The sequence below is a fragment of the Artemia sp. Qi Xiang Cuo genome, chromosome 21, assembly GCF_049724085.1.
Source record: "Artemia sp. Qi Xiang Cuo chromosome 21, ASM4972408v1, whole genome shotgun sequence".
Classification (NCBI taxonomy): domain Eukaryota; kingdom Metazoa; phylum Arthropoda; class Branchiopoda; order Anostraca; family Artemiidae; genus Artemia; species Artemia sp. Qi Xiang Cuo.
The window spans coordinates 12,650,050-12,668,328 of record NC_142814.1 but is presented as its reverse complement, the minus strand read 5'-3'; the positions used below and the strand labels follow the sequence as shown (position 1 = coordinate 12,668,328).

General features: G+C 34.8%; 1 protein-coding gene across 1 annotated transcript in view; it reads left to right on the top strand.

Annotated features, from left to right (window-relative positions):
- Positions 1 to 18,279, top strand: part of LOC148939248 (mitochondrial glutamate carrier 1-like) — a 106,139-nt gene that overhangs the window by 75,663 nt on the left and 12,197 nt on the right. The window contains exons 5-6 of the mRNA XM_089107092.1: positions 7,108 to 7,238; positions 15,412 to 15,597. Coding sequence (XP_088963218.1) covers positions 7,108 to 7,238; positions 15,412 to 15,597 — 317 coding nt within the window. The remainder of the gene's footprint in view (positions 1 to 7,107; positions 7,239 to 15,411; positions 15,598 to 18,279) is intronic.

Genomic DNA, 18,279 nt, shown 5'->3' with positions numbered 1-18,279 from the left:
TATTTTTAACATTATTTTAACTTTAACTAACGAAACGGCATTATTTTAACTTTTTTTATATCCTATTACTTCATAAAATTCGCCTCTTTTGGTCGTTTTAGTACCCTGACACATAAAATGGTTAATTTTTAGTTAAAGTAAAATTGAAGTTTAGCTAAGCTCATTTTCTTTGAAAAGGGCGCAAAATTATAATTAAATTTGCTTTCATTTATTTTTTGAATGAATGAATGTTACGATGATTTTTTCTTTTTTTATTTCTTTCAAGGTACTTAGCATAGGAACTAACCTGAGCCAAACTTTCTTTTAGCAGATTTCGCGTCTCCCAATAAAAAAAAAATCTTTAGGTGAATATTCGGCTCCTTCCTGTTTTTTTTTTTTTTTTTTTGACTGGTGTAAATGAGCTATATGAAAGTTTCCTATTTATGTACTTGTTTAAACATGAACTATCGGCATAATCATTCTTCCATTTTTTATACGATATTTTTCTATCCTGAATCAGCTTCAGCTAGGATCTACCATGAGAAGGATTTCACTTTAGCAGCCCAATTTTACGGTTCACCGATGAAAAGAGAAATTTGAGATTATTCTGCTCCTTCGTGTCCCGGATCGGAGCAGAGACTTTCGTTTTTCCGACTGGTGAAATTTTGTGAAAACGCGTGTGTTTCCTATATACTGGTTGAAATTCCATTCATTCATTTTTTGGGCAATTTTTATCTTTCTAATTCACTTAAGATTTCGCTTTAATAACCATACGGTCCATCGCTGAAAAAAATTGCTTCATTTGGGTGAATATTCGGCTTCTTTCTGTTGGGGATGGAAGTTGAAAATGTTTTTTTCTGACTGGTGAAATTTTGTTATAACATATGAAAGTTTCTTGTTTGTATATTGGTTTAAAAATGCACCATCGATATCTTCCTTGATTCATTTTTTGAACAGTATCTTTCTTCTTCCTAATTAAGCTGGACTCTAACATGAGGCGTATTTCTCTTAAACAACCAGATTCTATACTCCATCTGTGGAAAAAGAAATGTCTTCGTATGGGGAGTATTCGGCTCCTTCGTGTTCTGGATCAGAGCCGAGAATTTCATTAAATTTTTTTTTTACTTTAGCAATTTTGTTAAAACGCATGAAAGTTTACTTTTTATATACTGGTTTAAAAATATGCTACCGACATTTTCGCTTGTTCATTTTTTGAAGAATTCAAATTTTTCTAATTGCTTAAGCTAAGCTCATGAGTCGGATTTCAGTTTACTAGCCAGATTCACGTTCCACCATTGAAAAAAAAATTCTTCATGTTGGCGAATATTCGGCCTCTTCATGTTTGAGGTGGAACTTGAAAAGTCTATTATTTCCGGCTAGCGAAATTTTGTTATATGAAAGTTTCCTGTTTATGTATTGGCTTTAAAATGCACCATTGATATCTTCCATCATTCATTTTTGAACAGTATCTTTGTTCTTACTAATTGACTTAAGCCGGGCTCTATCATGAGCTGGATTTCACTTAAACGGTCAGATTCTATGCATCAGCTATGAAAAAAAGTCTTCGTAAGGGTGACTATTTGGCTCCTTTGTGTTCTGGATCGTAGTTGAAAAATTCATTTTTTTTTTCTGAATGGCGAAATTTTGTTAAATACATTAGGTATTTTCTTTTTTTGCACTGGTTGAAAATTGTACTATTGGTATTTTCATCCATTTATTTTTTTATCTCTTTCAAATTGAATTTAACTAGGCTTCGGATTTCACGGTTTCAATAAATTTCAACAGCCAGATTTCAGGATCTGACGGTGAAAAAAATGTCTTTGTACGGGCGAATATTCGGCTCTTTCGTATTTCGAAATTGAAATTCTATTTATTTTTTATTTATTTATGAAATTTTGTTAAAATATAGCCTATGCAAGTTTCCAGTTTGTGTGCTGTGGCATTATTATTATTTTTTTCGATAAGCGTTCGAAGGAGTTTCTTTTAGAAGTTTCTAGAAAGACTTCAAAGAATCATGCTTTTGGTTAGATGTACCAGTGGGGTTGCTTTTGCCGTACAAATTGTACCATTTTCTGTTATCAATCACTTGATGGCAAAGAAGTTTTGAAAATGCAATTTGTTCCAGTACTGAGTCTTAGTATTGATCTATGAAAAAAAAAAAAAATCATGGAATATTTGGAAATCCGGCTCTTCTTTATCAATTTAATAGATTTCCAGAACTGCGAGGGCTTGAACAATCAGTTTTATAGTTCTGTTATCAAGCTGAATGAATACATTTATGTAAAAAAAATGGATCTTAGTTCCACCCAAACGCTACTTATAAAATTGTCAAAGGTTTTTAAGGGTATTGCCAAAAAATTAAATTTGACATCTCGCTCTTTTTTGGAAATTAATTAGAAAGTAGAAATTATTTCTTTAGAAAATCCGGGATTCAGAATTGGCTGAGACGTTTTTCATTCATGAGAGACTCCTTTTTGTTTGGAAAAAGCCGAATCAACTGGTTTGATTTGGACAAATTCACTTCGCTTTGGAAATTTAGTTAGAAGACCTTAGATTTCATGACTAAATAACAATTTTTATGTACTGCATAATCTCTAACACTGCACTATTTTTCCCCAATTGTATTATAAAAATAAGGACGAAGCACGTTCCACAGTAACCAAAAATTAAAGAACGCGTTTTGAAAAGAAATGGCAAGTAAAAAAATTGTCATTTCTAGCTAATCCAGGAATGATAACTTTTATCTAAATTAGTCTGAATATTATTTTGAAAACATATTTCAGTGAATTTCGAGAAATAGCCCGAAACCCCCGTAAAAAGTTATGTCGGATCGAAACAAAAAGTACATCATTGAAATTGTCTTAGCCAAACACCCTGTACAGGAAACTTACAGTCCCCTGGCTTGAACAACAAGGGAAATCACTATCTTATATGAGTAGGACTAATGTGTTCTCTATTTCCCCCTCTGCTAGCACGGCGCTGGAACATCATAGAGAGCTGTTTAAGGGCTTATTTTAAAGGAAATCGCTACATCTACGTCTTTTGTGTAATTAGCAAAACACAATATTTAAAAAGAAATCCAGTTTTTCAGAAAAATTCTGCATCTTTGTCTAGGAGAGGAGGAATGTCGGTTCTATAATTAATTAAGGTTCTTAATTAATTAATAATTAATTAATTAAGGAATTAAGGTTCTATAATTACATAAAAGGCTGTTGATTAAAACTAACACTCCAGCCCTGATCTGCTTTGCCTACATTGTTTGTGTCCTATGGCAAATTTTTGCATATTAGTTCGAAGTTTTCTTTTTGTTCAATGTGGGAGTTTTTATGTTTTTGAGTTTTGTTCTTCTTTGTTTTGGTTTTTTTGTTTTTTTTTTTCAGCTTCTGTTGGCTCAGGGTCCGCAAGGGGTCCTAAAACGTTCGTTACTTTCTTTAACGTTTGTAATGGTTTAGTGTTCTTAGTTATCACTATAACAAACAATTCCTGTTTTCGTTGAAATAATTTGTTTCTTTCATGTGACAGTTAATGTATTATATACCAAAATAGGTTATTTTACCACTTAGCTACTACCAAAATTGCAGTATTTTTATTGCAACGTTGAGGTCTCTTTACTACCCAACTAAATGTTGTTTAATGTAGTAATTGTTGTTTTGGGTCCTAAATTTACTGCCCAATGTTTTTACTATTGTGTAGTTGTACGTGTAGTTGTAGTTGTTTTTACTACCGAGCGCTGCTCAGCAACCTCGAAGGGAAAACTGGTCTCGCCAAAATTTTATTTTTGTTCTTCTATAAAATTATAAAAGCACGCTTTTGATTTTGGGTACAATGGTGTGGCCACCCTTTCATGGAATGTGGCGCCTGTGGTATTACACAGATGTGTCCTAGTCATATCCCTCCTCCATTAAATGTATAAAAATGTCGAAGCATACACTTTTCGTCACCTATCTTGAATACTATCGTATCTGCCTAAAATTGGATTTCGGATTTCTTCATTTTGAAGAAATAATTATAATTTTGAAGAAATAATTAAAATTTATTTCTGACCAACCATAGAACAGCACAAGTGGAGTAAAATTACATAAGTTAAATTAAATAAATACAAAATCTGGTTTAGGGCCATTTAAACATTTTCAAAATCCTGGCTTATGTTTCTAAGGATACTTGAAATGTCCAATTGATTTCAGAGTTGGTTCTTGGTTTATTCAAAGCAAAGAGATGCTATATTTGCTTTTTGGCAGATACGGTTGTATGCGAGTGGCGTTATGTGAACAAAGATAGTAAGTAAAGAAAAATCGTTTAGCTGGAAGGTTCTCAGCTCTTACCCACCAAAATATGCTGATACCAAGATTGTACTAAGGGAGGGGGGGGGGGTACCGAGTTTAAATCAACACAAAAACTCTCCCCGAAATTTTTTCCGACTCGTGAAAACAGTAATAAAATATATATAAACTATTTTTCGGTTCGGTTTTTAGAGGTGTTTTCTTGTTTAAAAAAAACGAACAAAAATCCTTGATTTGGCCTCAGCTGGTACCCTTTAAAATGTTCGTAGGATCCTGTATATACTTCTTGAACAAAAACACCATAATCTGGATAAAAGATTTAGAAAAGGTAATTATGAATGTTATGAATAGAGGAAAAAGTCATATAAGGACTTAAACAGTGCACTTATGTTCAACCATAAATTTTGGTATAATTTAGACGGTAGAGCAAAACAGGAAGATCCCTATTTAGGGGAAGTTGTTACTTGATGTAATAACTTAGGGGAAGTTAGAGTTTTAGGAAGAAAAATTATTTCTTACCTAATAATGTAATTAGTATATTGCACGAAGTTTAGCTAGGAAGGTTTTGTTAGCTAATTGAAAGTTGAAACTTTTTGAAACATAAGCTACCGAATCTCGTAACAGTAGTCGCCGAAAACAAATCTAAGCCCGAAACGACAATAATGACAACAGTGGGTGCAAAATTTATATAAGCAAACTCAGGACATGACTTAAGTCTCATTCGATTTACCTTATTAGTTAACTAATATATAGATGTTGCCGTTTTTTTTGTAATTCTTAATTAACTTTGAACGTTTTTTTTTTTAAAAACGGATTCTTAGTACACTAAAAAGTTGACTACGGAACTACTATTAATAATTCCTCGTTGTTAGATATCTACAAAGAATTTCTGGCAAGAAATTCGAACTCGAAAGCCCATGCTTCCCTCTATGGTAAAATTCTTGGCTCATGCAAAACATGATGATTCATTTAAGGTTTCCCAGATTGAGTGATGCAAGTGTTTATTAAAATCGCTCAGTCAGAGGCTGTATTTTTAACGCTGGAGTTTACTTTTCTTCTTATAAAGGGAAACAAGAGGTGTAAAATTTTGATAAAAGGCTTGATTTCTTTTTAGCCTCGAGGATTTTGGCTTACTTCATTGTTTTGACTTTCAGGCCTCTCCTTCCTAAACCTGATGTTCTGTTTCTAATTTCTTATACGGCTCACGTTATAGCAACTTCAAATTTTCTGCCCAACTTTTCGTTCTATTTGCAAAAGCCTGGTCAACTTTCTTAGTTCACTTTCTTGCAAACAAAACACTAAAAACGAAAAAAGTAGACTTGTTAGTCAACTGAGTTTCGTTAAATCGAATGCAACTTTAATATAATTATTTTTAAGTATATTGGTAAGTAAATAAATGGTTTGGAATGATAATCATGCAAAATAAATATTTTACATTTAATGGAAATTATAACAGTAATGGCAACAGATAGTAAAATGCAAAATTTATAGTTGTGAAGAATCAACTGTTTCCTATTTTATTGACATTCGTTTACACAGCAGTATGTAATGTTCTTATACATTTATAGTATCTTTAGTTGTGAGAAAACACGTTTTGCATCATTTTGTTCAGAAAAGGATAACATACCAATGTTTTCAGTTGTGATGCTGGGAAAGCAAACAGACCTTACTTTATTTTTGTTTTGTTTAGTCATATTGTACATCATAAAAGACGGGAGTGAATTCAGGATTAGGAATCAGAATAATTGCTTGATATAATAGTAACAGAAGTGGTGACAGACACTATATTTTAAGAACTGGTTTCGTCGATGCACCGAGACATCAAGAAGATGCCGTCAATCATTTCTCTTATTTGCTGCTGTGACGCTTGTCTATGTTTAGGCTGGAAGGAGCTGCAGAGGTTTCGAAAATTGTTGTGGTAGATACGCTAAAAGATATTTCAGATTATAATTGCCCTGCGATCGATTTGGTTACTAATGTAGTGCTGTATTTAGGACACGGTCATCCATTTTCAAACTCGAGCGTTTGAACCTATGAGATGGTCGAAGGGTCTAGGCTGCTATTACGAATAACTTTTGTTATTTATTTATCTGTGGATGAAGGATGACAGATTGCCAAAGATAGTCCTTGTTGGCCAACCGTCCAGGCCGAAACGAAAATCAGGTCGTCCCTGAATGGGGTGGGAGGATGTCGCAAGGAAAGATTTAAGGGAAATAGGAAACTTCTTAGGAGGGTGTAAAAAGAGAGGCTTTAAATAGATTGGTGATGGAGGAGGACCGTGTGTAGTTGTGTTGGCCTCAGGCGGCTTAGGGCCGCAGCGAGTTTTTAATAGTAGTTGTAGTTAGACGGTTAAGAAAACCTGCAGACGTTCCAGAAAGTAAATTCAAGGCAAAATTGTGCATTCATAAATCTCGTCCTGTGTTTCGTGGTTTTAGTCCGTAAGGGGTTAAATGAGAATTAGTCTTGATGTTTCAGGTTCATCTTTGATTACCCTGTGGGTGGTGCCCTTTGGGTTCGGGGCGGGGGGGGGGGCTGTGGCAGTAAGTCTGCAACTCAACTCTTATTCTTTATCTAGGCTTAGGACTTGCTACCATGCAGAAGACGCGTTAAGCGGAACAGCTTTTCATTATCCGTTTTTACAAACTTGTTTGATCAGGAATAACTATTTGTGATTCCTCATAGCAAAGCTGTTGTAATAAACTAAACAATTATTATAATGTTATAATAATCAATAGAATTGTATTATAATAATTATTATAATTATAAATAACTATATGTAATATTATATTTTCGGAGTTTTTTTCTTTTTAATTTTCATTGACTCATGGAAAATTTTTAAAATTTTAAGATTAACACTTTGGAGGGAAATGGCTGCTGGTGCTTCCGCTGGCTTTTGCCAGGTTATCATTACAACACCTATGGAACTACTGAAAATTCAACTTCAGGACGCGGGAAGATTGACAGCACAGTCTAGAAATGGTAAGTTTACCTCTGATTTTTAAAAAGTTTACATTTTCAAAAGTTCCAAGTTTTTCTTTCGTAGACAAACATTAATGCTGGGAATTGGCTGGAACTCTTTCTAAAAGTCATAGAATTGCATAATAAAAGTGAAAGAATGTACATATACTTTTCATCGTCACAAAAAAAATGCGTCTCAATGCACACGGCAGCATTACAGTTTACATTTAATGCGCATGTGTGTTTGGTAAGTGTTGTATCTGGTTTATGATCAAACTTCACGGGGTAATCCATTCGGGAAGTTTATCGAATTGTTTGAGAAAAAAAAAATTCAAATTTAAAAGAAAAAAAAAGATATTCAAAATTTAAAGTCTTTTCTTTCATAGACAAATACCAATGCTGAGAAATGGGATGGATTTTCTTTAAAAACTTGTAGAATTACACCTTAAAAGTAAAAAGTTGGAAACGTACTTTCCATCATTACAAAAAAAAATGCTTTTTAAAGCCCGTGGCTGTTAAAGCTCATCAGGGACGTTTGGTGTATGGTAGGTAAATTTTTTGGAAGTTCCAATTTATTTGTTTTTCATAGATTAATACCAAGAATAAGAATTGGAACGACTAATCTTCTAAAAAAAAAATTCTAAAGTTGTTTGTATATTAAAAATTTACTGAAGACATTTTGGCTACTAGTCGCGGCATTTATGTATATATCCCTTTGACTTTTGGTAATTCAAAAATAACAGAGCTATTACACTTTTGGACGAATCTAATCTCTACGTGCTAATCTCTAGTGACCTTTTAATGGTACCCTAAGGCACTATCTCTTGTGCCCTTTTGAAAGCGACAACATTCACTGATACTATATAAAAAAAAACTGTAAAATGTGTGTTGTCTCAAACTGTGAACAGTTTTAGGTGATGAAATATGCCATTAAAAATGTCAAAAAAATATAACATGAAAAAAATCAAACCTGTAGAATGTGTGTGCTCTCAAACTGTGAACAGTTTTAGGTGATGTAATATGACATAAAAAATGTCAAAAAATATGACATGAAGAAAACCAAGCTTGTAAAATGTATTTGGTCTCAAAGTGTGAACAGTTTTAGGTGATGATATATGACATAAATTGTCAAAAAATATGACATTAAAAAAACCTGTAAAATGTGTGTAGTTTCAAACTGTGAACAGTTTTAGGTGACGAAATGTGACATAAAAAATGTCAAAAGATATGACATGAAAAAATCAAACCTGTACAATGGTGTGGTCTCAAGCTGTGAACAGTTTTAGGTGATGAAATATTACATAAAAAATGTGTGTAATTTTACTTTCCAATAGATTCACCGTGCATTGATGCATACACATAGGAACTAGCGAGTCTTGCAACAGCTCGATAATGTGTCCTATGGTGCTCCATATCATAAACTTTATTACAGAATATTGTATATGATACCATAGTACACGTTGACGAGTCGCTAGTGTCTTACAGAAAGCGTCATGAATAGGCCTAAATCTATTTGATTTAAAATTGACTCAACTCATCATTTTCTTTGTTATGATTAAATCCAAGTAGAAAAATGAACATGATTTCAAACTATGAACAGTTTCGGGTGATTAAATGTAGTATTAAAAACTTGGATCTGAATACAATTTTGCTCCCCAGTAATTCCACGGCGCTTAGTACTATCGGTTCTTAAACAGCTCATTTACATATACTATGGTATTCTGTACTATTAGCGGAAGGTTTTTGATACCATAGTACACGTTGAAGAGCCGCTAGTGCCCTACAGAAATGTTGCAAACAGCCTTCTCGGTTCTGAAAATCGATCTAATTGATTAATAAGAGCCAGATTTCCAAATATTCCCTGATTTTTTTGTTATTTTTTTTTTTTTTCGTAGACAAATGCTAAGACTCAGTACTCGGAGCAAATTGTATTTTCAAAACCCTCTTTGCCATCTAGTGTTTCATGATAGAGCAGGGTGGCAATGCTGCGCTAAAATGTTCGTTTGGTACAGTGAATCCTTATTGATTTAGTACAATATTGACTTAGTTTTACTGCGTTGCCAATACTACGCTACAATATTGACTAAGTATACAGCAAATTATACAGAAACAATTAGATATTCAAACAAAGCAACAATTTTGATTTTGGTTTATAGGAACTTCATAGAACTTGGCTATCCCGTTGAGTGGCTCTTTGCAATTTTGTTTCCTTTTTTTCTTCATTCAATTCTTTTTAAATTGCCTTGCAATAAAAAGTAATTGTAAATTCCTTTTTGGATAAATATAAATTAGGTTTGTACAAAAACCTAAGAATCTAAGAAAAAATAACTTAGGAACACAAAAAAAAACTTTTTAGTTCCTTTCAGTTTCATCTTTGTAAAAAAAAGTTTCAGTTTTACAGTTTTCTTATTTTTATTTTCATTATACGCACTTCTTTCTTTCGAATATCATAAAAACTTATCAGATAGCCATGTTAGCCTCATTGTATTCGTAAGTAATTAAAATTCTTATTAACATTCAATACTTTTTAGAATCAATGTATTCTATTAGTTTAAATTTATTAAATAAATGTGACGATAATTATATCCTATATCTGCATTTGTTACATTTGGACATTCATTTTGGTTTTTTGACTGCCCCACTTTCCTAAAGTAATGCTAGCATTCTTGTTTTTATTAGATAATTGAAAGATATTCCCAACAGATAGGGGAGAAGGGTATGGCTGAGCATCTGCAGAGGTGTCGTTCTGAGGGGGGAGTAGGAGGGCTATTGCCCCCCAATGATTTTGGGAAAATACCAATTATATAGCTCATGCCTCTTGACTAAACCGATATGGACTCCTCTTGCCCCCCCCCCCCCCGAATAATAATGTTGGAGCTACTCCCCTGAGCTTCTGGCTGCCAAAACGAAATGTTCGAAATAATTTTTTTTTTTTTCAGTCCGTAAAATCTACTATTGATAGTAATCTCAGATTGGAAGAATTGTCAAACGCCAAGAGAGCATAGTTTTAGCCTAAGTTAAAAGTAAGCGAAAGGAGACAAAAAAGACTAAAGATACTTATTAACGTACAACTTTCTATCGAGGGCTACATAAAGCAACCTTCTAATCAAATTTGCACTCTTCTTTTACAAATTCTTGGGGAAGTTTCAACAAGTCTGCTCGCTGGAAGGAAGAAATTACTTTCCCAAGACTCTTCAGAGGACCCTTTCCCACTTGGAAATTTACTGAACCCCTCCCAACTGTGGTCTAAAAAATTAAATTCTGTCGTTTTTACACTCCTGACAAACTTCTCCTGTTTTTTATGATGCTGGTTTTATGATCAAATATTTAATAGTTTTATTTTACAGTTTTAACAATGGACCCTGCGCCCCCTCCGCTTAGATTATTTGTAGCTGTTTTATTTTGGGGGAAATAGGTCTCGACAGCTTTCATGCTGGAAAGTTTCAAAACATTAACTCGTTTTGTAACAAATAGCAATACAAAGATCTCTTCCATAGTTAATCAGCTTCCTCCGACCCGTCTGACTTGTAGCTCAGGACTTTTGGTGCAGGACCAACGAAATAAAATAAATATACACTCGTAGATAGCTTTAGTTATCAAGCTTGGGGACTTCTATTTCCTCGATTGGCCATAAAGTCATGGTTTCGTCTAGAGGTAACGTGTAATGTCATAGGTATAGTATATTTTCATATAAAAGAGAGCCAACTACCTACTATCTTACAGAAGGCCTTTGGGACCTGTTTTTGTCTTTCTGATACAAAGGAATTTCGGCAAAAGGTAAATTTAATGGCTATATGATAAAACTTAGTATTTGATCGCCGAAATGCTTTGTATTACAGGCAAACTAGAATTTGACCCCAGACAAATTGCAACAGAAATAATTTTTACACCATGTTGTAGAGAGAAAAAAAAAGCTGAACAATATATCAAAAGTTCCACATTCTAGGTTGACGCAAGATTTTTTTTTTGCGTACCGTGTCAGTTTTCTCACTTTCCTAACCAAAATAAATTAAGTTCCGGTAATTGTTTGTTTTTCTTGAATTGAATTATTATTCCGATGTAAAAAGACGAGATGAGTGCGAAAATGGAGTCAAATTTGGTGTACAGTATATAAAAAAGTTTCATAATCATTACTATGAGATTTTTACGCTTCTCGTCGTAATGACCCCCTTTTTTTTTACTAGACTATCTTTCGCTGGCTAAATTGTCGGTTTTGAGATCTAATAATTAGTTGGCCTGAATCTGATCGTCGCAAAGTGATTGCAATATGTTTATTAAAACATGAAAAATATTAGAAAAGGGAAATCATCTATAAAACTAGTTTTCAAAGGCCGACATTTAAAATCCCTCTTATAATAAACTATTATAAACACACTGACTAGTCTTCACAATTGGTAAAATTATTGAATGAACTTCATGAACATTTGAAAGACAGAATCAAACTCCGACTAGCGTTCACAACTTTTTCTTTTGATTCAGATATCTAAGCTTCGACGTCCTCCTAATCTTTATAGATATTGATTCGTACAGAATTAGAACATACTGTCCCTTTAGACGTTTTACACCCTGCAGTACAAGCTAAGCCGTTTTTAAACAGCTGCATCTCGTTGAGCTGCATTCCAGTTGACAGGAGCACTTCACGATTTTCAGAAGCAGACGAGGGGCTTGTGGGACCTTAGTTGTCAATGGATACAAGAAGTCATCTTTATTTTTCTAGCCCCATTCCTCGGCTTTAAGTTCAGAATCAGGATCTCAACTCCATACCTGAACTTGGTAGAAAATGAGCCGCATCAAATTTGGTGGTAACTATTCTGGGTGGACGAACGTGCTAGCAGAAGTCACACTCTTTTTAAAAACTTCCCTGCGGAGTTCATTCAGATTTCCCCGTTATGATGAGCCATATATCATGAGCAGAGTGTCTTCTCCAGCAACCCTTGCTTCCTCCTTCGAAGCTTACTTTAGCATGAAAACTGCAGCTGATGTACGAAAATAGGTATCTGCCATTAGTTTCTTCAGAGCAAGACCTATTCCCATACTGTGGATCCGTGAAGTAGAGTCACAGGCTAAGATGGTGTGAGCAAAACGAATCAAGTTTCATGTCTCTTGGCCCTGCTTCTCTTTAAGTTTGTGAATATTCCATATTCGGGGAGCTTTGCTCGACTTCGGCTCAGGTGTAAAGAATAGTTTCTTGCTTGATAGGTCACCATGATAACACAATATAACCAAACGATCAGTATCATCTCCAATTGCGGCAGTGTCGTAATACCGGGAAGAATTAACATCAGCTTGCACAGTTGGGACATCTGCATCACCTGGTGCCTGGACAACGACGAAGCTCTTTGATTGGAGATAAACACCCTCCACCCTTTTTTACCTTCAGCTGCATATCTGCTGTTAAGAAGATCTCACTACCAATTATACGACTTCTCTTTGACGGGGCCATATCCTTTATGGTAGCTCCTCCATCGTAGCCGTCAAACACAATAATGGCAGATGGATACTTTTGGGTCACTTAAGTAACATAATGGCCACAGATTTTGGAGTATCGTTTGTTTTTGGCCCATAGACTTCTCTGCAAAAGAGATCTACCGTCGATAATATGTCGAAAACCTTGGGGAAGAGGAGGACAGTGCTTCTCAATATTGCAAGTCTGTAATGAATGTTTGGCTAACTCTTGTTTTTTCGAAGACCAGAGCATTGAAGAAGCGTCGAAAAGTGATGCTGGATAGGAACACAGTTCGTGTTGAAAGTACTCAGATTTCGTGAGATTGATCCTCTTTGCTGGCCTGATGAACCTCTGAAAAAGGAGAGTGGGGTCCTATCTTTTGCAACCTTCACCTGGATTCTGCTTTGTAGTAATTTGAACTGCCTGTTGTTTTCGTCGAAATACAAAATCAGCGACCAGCTTTCCAGACATGGAGTAAATAATTTTTAGGCCTAAATCTCTAGCAGAATCAACGTTGGCAGATTCGTAGGCTGTCAGACCATTGGTGATGTTTCTAAAGCAGAATAGCATGTAGCGCAGTGTCAACCAGAAAATGGCTACATATTGACCTGGTGATTGCTTTTCCGCTGAGAAGATTGGGGACAGTGTTAGGTGCGTAGACAAGTTCAAGAACCTCTCTAAGTCTTGAACCCTCAATGATGTAGCCAACTGATCCAAGGAAGCTCATCATGGTGTGGAATGTTCCAAGTTTGGAGCAATATTTGAGAGCTTACTTCCTGGAGCAGCAGCTTCGACAATTTTCATGGCTTTCCACCACAGTGGTTAGTCAAATATTACAACCGGAATATATCCATGTCGCCTGGCCTGCTCTGCTACGAAAAGCAAAGTCGAATAAATGCAAGTGTCGTCACTAGCTGGAAGGTCAATCATAGGGAGGAAAACAATGGAGGCTTTTCCTGGGCGAGTCCCTACCATGATTGTATGCTGTGTGTCATTCCAACCAGGTTTGTAGTTTTGAAATACCAGGTTGGCTGATAACTGCAGGTTGTCAGCCAACCATAATTTATCAGCCCACTTTTTTTCCAACAATCGACGAATTGGTGGACAATAAGTGCTGAAAGAAACATGTCAAATGAAAATAAAAAAAGTGCATATTGATGAATATGAAACAGGTTTTCTAGTAGACATTACATCAGGTTAATTTAATTTTTGGGCTCAGCTCATCATTTTATGTCAGAACAGTTGCCTTCTGATAGTATGGTGAAAAAGTCGTTACAACGATGAGAAGGGTAAAATCACATATTGATGATTATGAAACCTTTTTCTGGTACATTGTACATCAAATTTGCCTTAATTTTCAGGCTCAACTCTTCATTTTACATCGGGACGGTACTTCATATACAGAAAAACAAAAATTTACAGACAGTTAATTTTTTGTTAGAAAAAACTGAAAAAATTGACACGAAAAGCAAAAAAAACTAGTTTTCTGTCGACCTAGAATGTGCAACTTTGGATATGTTGTTGAGCTTTTTTTTTCTCATCAACATGGTATAAAAATCATTTCTGTTGCAATTTGTTTGGGGTTGACCCATATTTTTGGCTAGTTTGCCTCTACTATTGATATCAGAAAAGATGAAATTAAGTCCAATGAAATTTCACCTAATTAGCCTTTTTTCTTATTTACTAATTTGACGAGTTTTATGTGCTTAATTATTCAGATTTTTATTCCACTTTTACAAGATGTATGACTTTATAATTAGCGATATTGACTTATTTACTAGTATATTTACTTGTTTACTAGCATATATTGCTTGTTTACTAGTATGTAGAGATAGTATATTTCTGTACTAAGGAGAGCCAACTATTCATTTTGTCTTGCTGGTGGTCTTTGGGACCTGTTTTTTTTCCTTCCGACTCAAAAGAATTTTGGCGATTGATAGATTTAAATATGAAAGAATTTTGGCGGTTGGTAAATTTAATGCCTACATGAAAGGATTTCGGCGATTGATAAATTTAATTCCTATATGAAAGAATTTTGGCGATTGATAAATTTAAATATAAAAGAATTTTGGCGGTTGGTAAATTTAATGCCTATATGAAAGGATTTCGGCGATTGATAAATTTAATTCCTATATGAAAGAATTTTGGCGATTGATAAATTTAATGCCTATATGAAAGAATTTTGGCGATTGATAAATGTAATTCCTATATGAAAGAATTTTGGCGATTGATAGATTTAAATATGAAAGAATTTTGGCGGTTGGTAAATTTAATGCCTACATGAAAGGATTTTCGTGATTGATAAATTTAATTCCTATATGAAAGAATTTTGGCGATTGATAAATTTAATTCCTATATGAAAGAATTTTGGCGATTGATAGATTTAAATATGAAAGAATTTTGGCGGTTGGTAAATTTAATGCCTACATGAAAGGATTTTGGCGATTGATAAATTTAATTCCTATATGAAAGAATTTTGGCGATTGATAAATTTAATGCCTATATGAAAGAATTTTGGCGATTGATAAATTGAATGCCTATAGGCAAATTTATTATCGATCGTCCAAATCAATACGTTCGTGGTCTTAATTGTTCGTATTATTTTCTACATATATATAATCAACAATATTTATTCGTTTTTTTTTCAATACTAGATGGTAGAATTAGTTCGTTCGGACGTTAGTTTTCCATATTCGGTTGGTTTAACTTAACTTATTCTTTCAGTGTAGTAACTCGTTGCTTCTATAGGTGGAGCAGCTTTGCAAGCGCCACGTCTCAGCGCCACTGCCATTGCTTTAAACCTACTTAAGTCAAAAGGAATAAGTGGTCTCTATAAAGGAAATGCAGCTACTTTACTCAGAGATGTCTTCTTTTCTTTAATATATTTCCCGCTGTTTGCCAATTTGAGGGACCTTGGTAGGATTAATCAAGCTGGTAAGAAAAACTGCTTATTTTTAACAACTGTTTTTTTTAAAACTGCTTTTTTAAACAACTGATTTTTTAGTGAGTAAAGTCTAATATATTGTTAGCGATAAAATTTGTATTTATAAAAGTTTAAGTCATATCGAAAGTGACTAAAATACCAAGCTCATCAAAATGAATTTTTTTTTTGCTTCGGACCTATCTTAGGTCAATTCATACTTAAAAACAGCAATTTTTTCAGGTATTCTTTTGAGTGCTTCAAGATTATAAAGTTTTCAGGACGGTATCATATTTTTGTTGGTGTTGCCACCCAAGCTGTGGAGTCGGCTATAAGTTATAACCGACTCCGACTCCAGACTTTCTCAATATACCCCCTCCAACTCCATTCAACAAAATTTACTCCAACTCCTCGACTCTAAATCCACTGCCTTGTTTTAAAGCTTCATTTAACTAGATTTTACAAGTTATAATTGGCTTCGCCTTCACCTATGATTCCAGACATTTTCAATGTACCGACTTCATTCCGCAAAATTTACAAAAACTGCGACTCCACAGCCCTGATTGCCATGGGGAACTCTGGAAATAAATAAGCGAAAATAATTATTTAAATTTGACAGCGCTTTTCTTCCTAAAAATTCAAACATTAACAATCTATGGGTACTCATAAACAACTACAACCCATAAACAACATTTTTCGCCGATTTTTACCCGAGTTCCTTTTATTTTAATTAATTAAATAAACTTCTTCCACAAAATAAGTTTTTCAAAGAAAAGTAAAGAACTTCATTAAACGAAAAATGAGCAAAAATAAAATCAAATAATCTACCATGCGTGAAACTACCACAAATCACCATCGATAAATAAATGAAACCTAAAACGAACAGAAATTACAATAAATAACCGAGTTAACTTCAAAACGAGAAGAAATCAACATAAGTTGGGCTAAAGACCCCTATGCCTTCCCAAGGCCAGAACAAAATTTGTACTTGCCTGAAAAAAATATAAATATTTTTACTTTTATAACTTTAATAAATCAAATAATATTAACATTTTGATTACTAAATATCAGTATATGTATATTAAACTGACAATGCACATTCATTTGTATTTTTTTTCAGTAAAGTGCAAATTTTTTTTCTGGCCTTGGGAAGGCATAGGGGTTTTGACCCCCCTCAAGGTCCCCCTCATGGGTTTTCATCCTCAAAGACCTAATTTCCAGAACTTAAAGCTACGTTGAATAAAATGACTATCTCAAAATTTTGATTGGATGTGTTTGGGAAAAGGTGGGCGTGAGAAGGGTGTTAGTTGCCTTCCAATCACTTTCGACTATTAAAAAGGGCACTAGCCCTTTGAATTTCCAATCGAATGGGCCTTTTTTGAAGTCTCTACACCAACGCCTTCTATAAAAACCTAGTTATGCCTTCAGGGCATAACTTACAACCCTTGCCCTGAAGGGTGGGGGAGGGAGTGTCCTCCTCAAAAACATAATTTCTATCTGGAAATCAACTACGCTGAACAAAATGGCTATATCAAAATTTTGATTGGATGTGTTTCAGAAAATGGTGGGCGTGGAAGGGGGGCTAGTTACCCTCCGATCACTGTCGACTATTAAAAAGGGCACTAGCCACTCCAATTTCCAATCGAATCAGCACTTTTCGAAGTTTCTACAACAACTTCTTCGATACGAAGTGCCTCGGTATGGAAAAAAAATAATACATTGTGCCAACTTTCAACTACGTTGAATAAAATGGCTATCTAAAAATTTTGATTGAAATATGTTTGGGAAAAAGGTGGGCGTGATAGGGGGGTTAGTTGCCCTCAAGTCACTTTCGACAATTAAAATTGAATTTCCAATCGAATGAGCCCTTTTTAAGTTTCTACGACAAAGATTTCAATAAAATCCTTATATGCCCCCTGGGCATAACTTACAACCCTTGCCCTGAAGACTGTGGGGGGGGGGAGTGTCATGTTCAAAGGTAAAATTTCCTGAACTTTAAACTGCGTGGAACAAAATGGCTATAACAAAAATTTGATTGGATGTGTTTGGGGAAATGGTGGGCGTGAAAGGGGTGTTAGCTGCCTTCCAATCACTTTCGACTTAAAAAGGGCACTAGCCATCTCAATTTCCAATTGAATGAACCCTTTTTGAAGTTTCTACGACAACGCTTTCTATAAAAAACCTTGTATGTCTTCAGGACATAACTTACAACCCTTGCCCCGAGGGCTAGGGGGGGGGGGGGTTGTCATCCTCAGAGACCTAATTTCCAGAACTTTAAACTACGTTGAACAAAATGGCTATCTCAAAATTTTTATTGAATTTGTTTGGGGTAAAGGCGGGCGTGAGAGGGGGGTTGATTGGCCTACAATCACTTTCGACTATTAAAAAGGGCATTAGCCCTTTGAATTTCCAATCAAATGAGCCTTTTTTGAAGTTTTTACGACAACGCCTTCTATAAAAACCTTATATGCCCCCAGGGCATAACTTGCAACCCTTGCCCTGAAGGCTGTTGGGTAGTGTCCTCCTCAAAAACATAATTTCTATCTAGAGATCAACTACGCTGAACAAAGTGGCTATCTCAAAATTTTGATAGGATGTGTTTCGGGAAATGGTGGGCGTGGAAGGGGTGTTAGTTGCCTTCCAGGTTGTGGGGGAGTGTCGTCCTCAAAAATATATTTTCTATCTGGAAATCAACT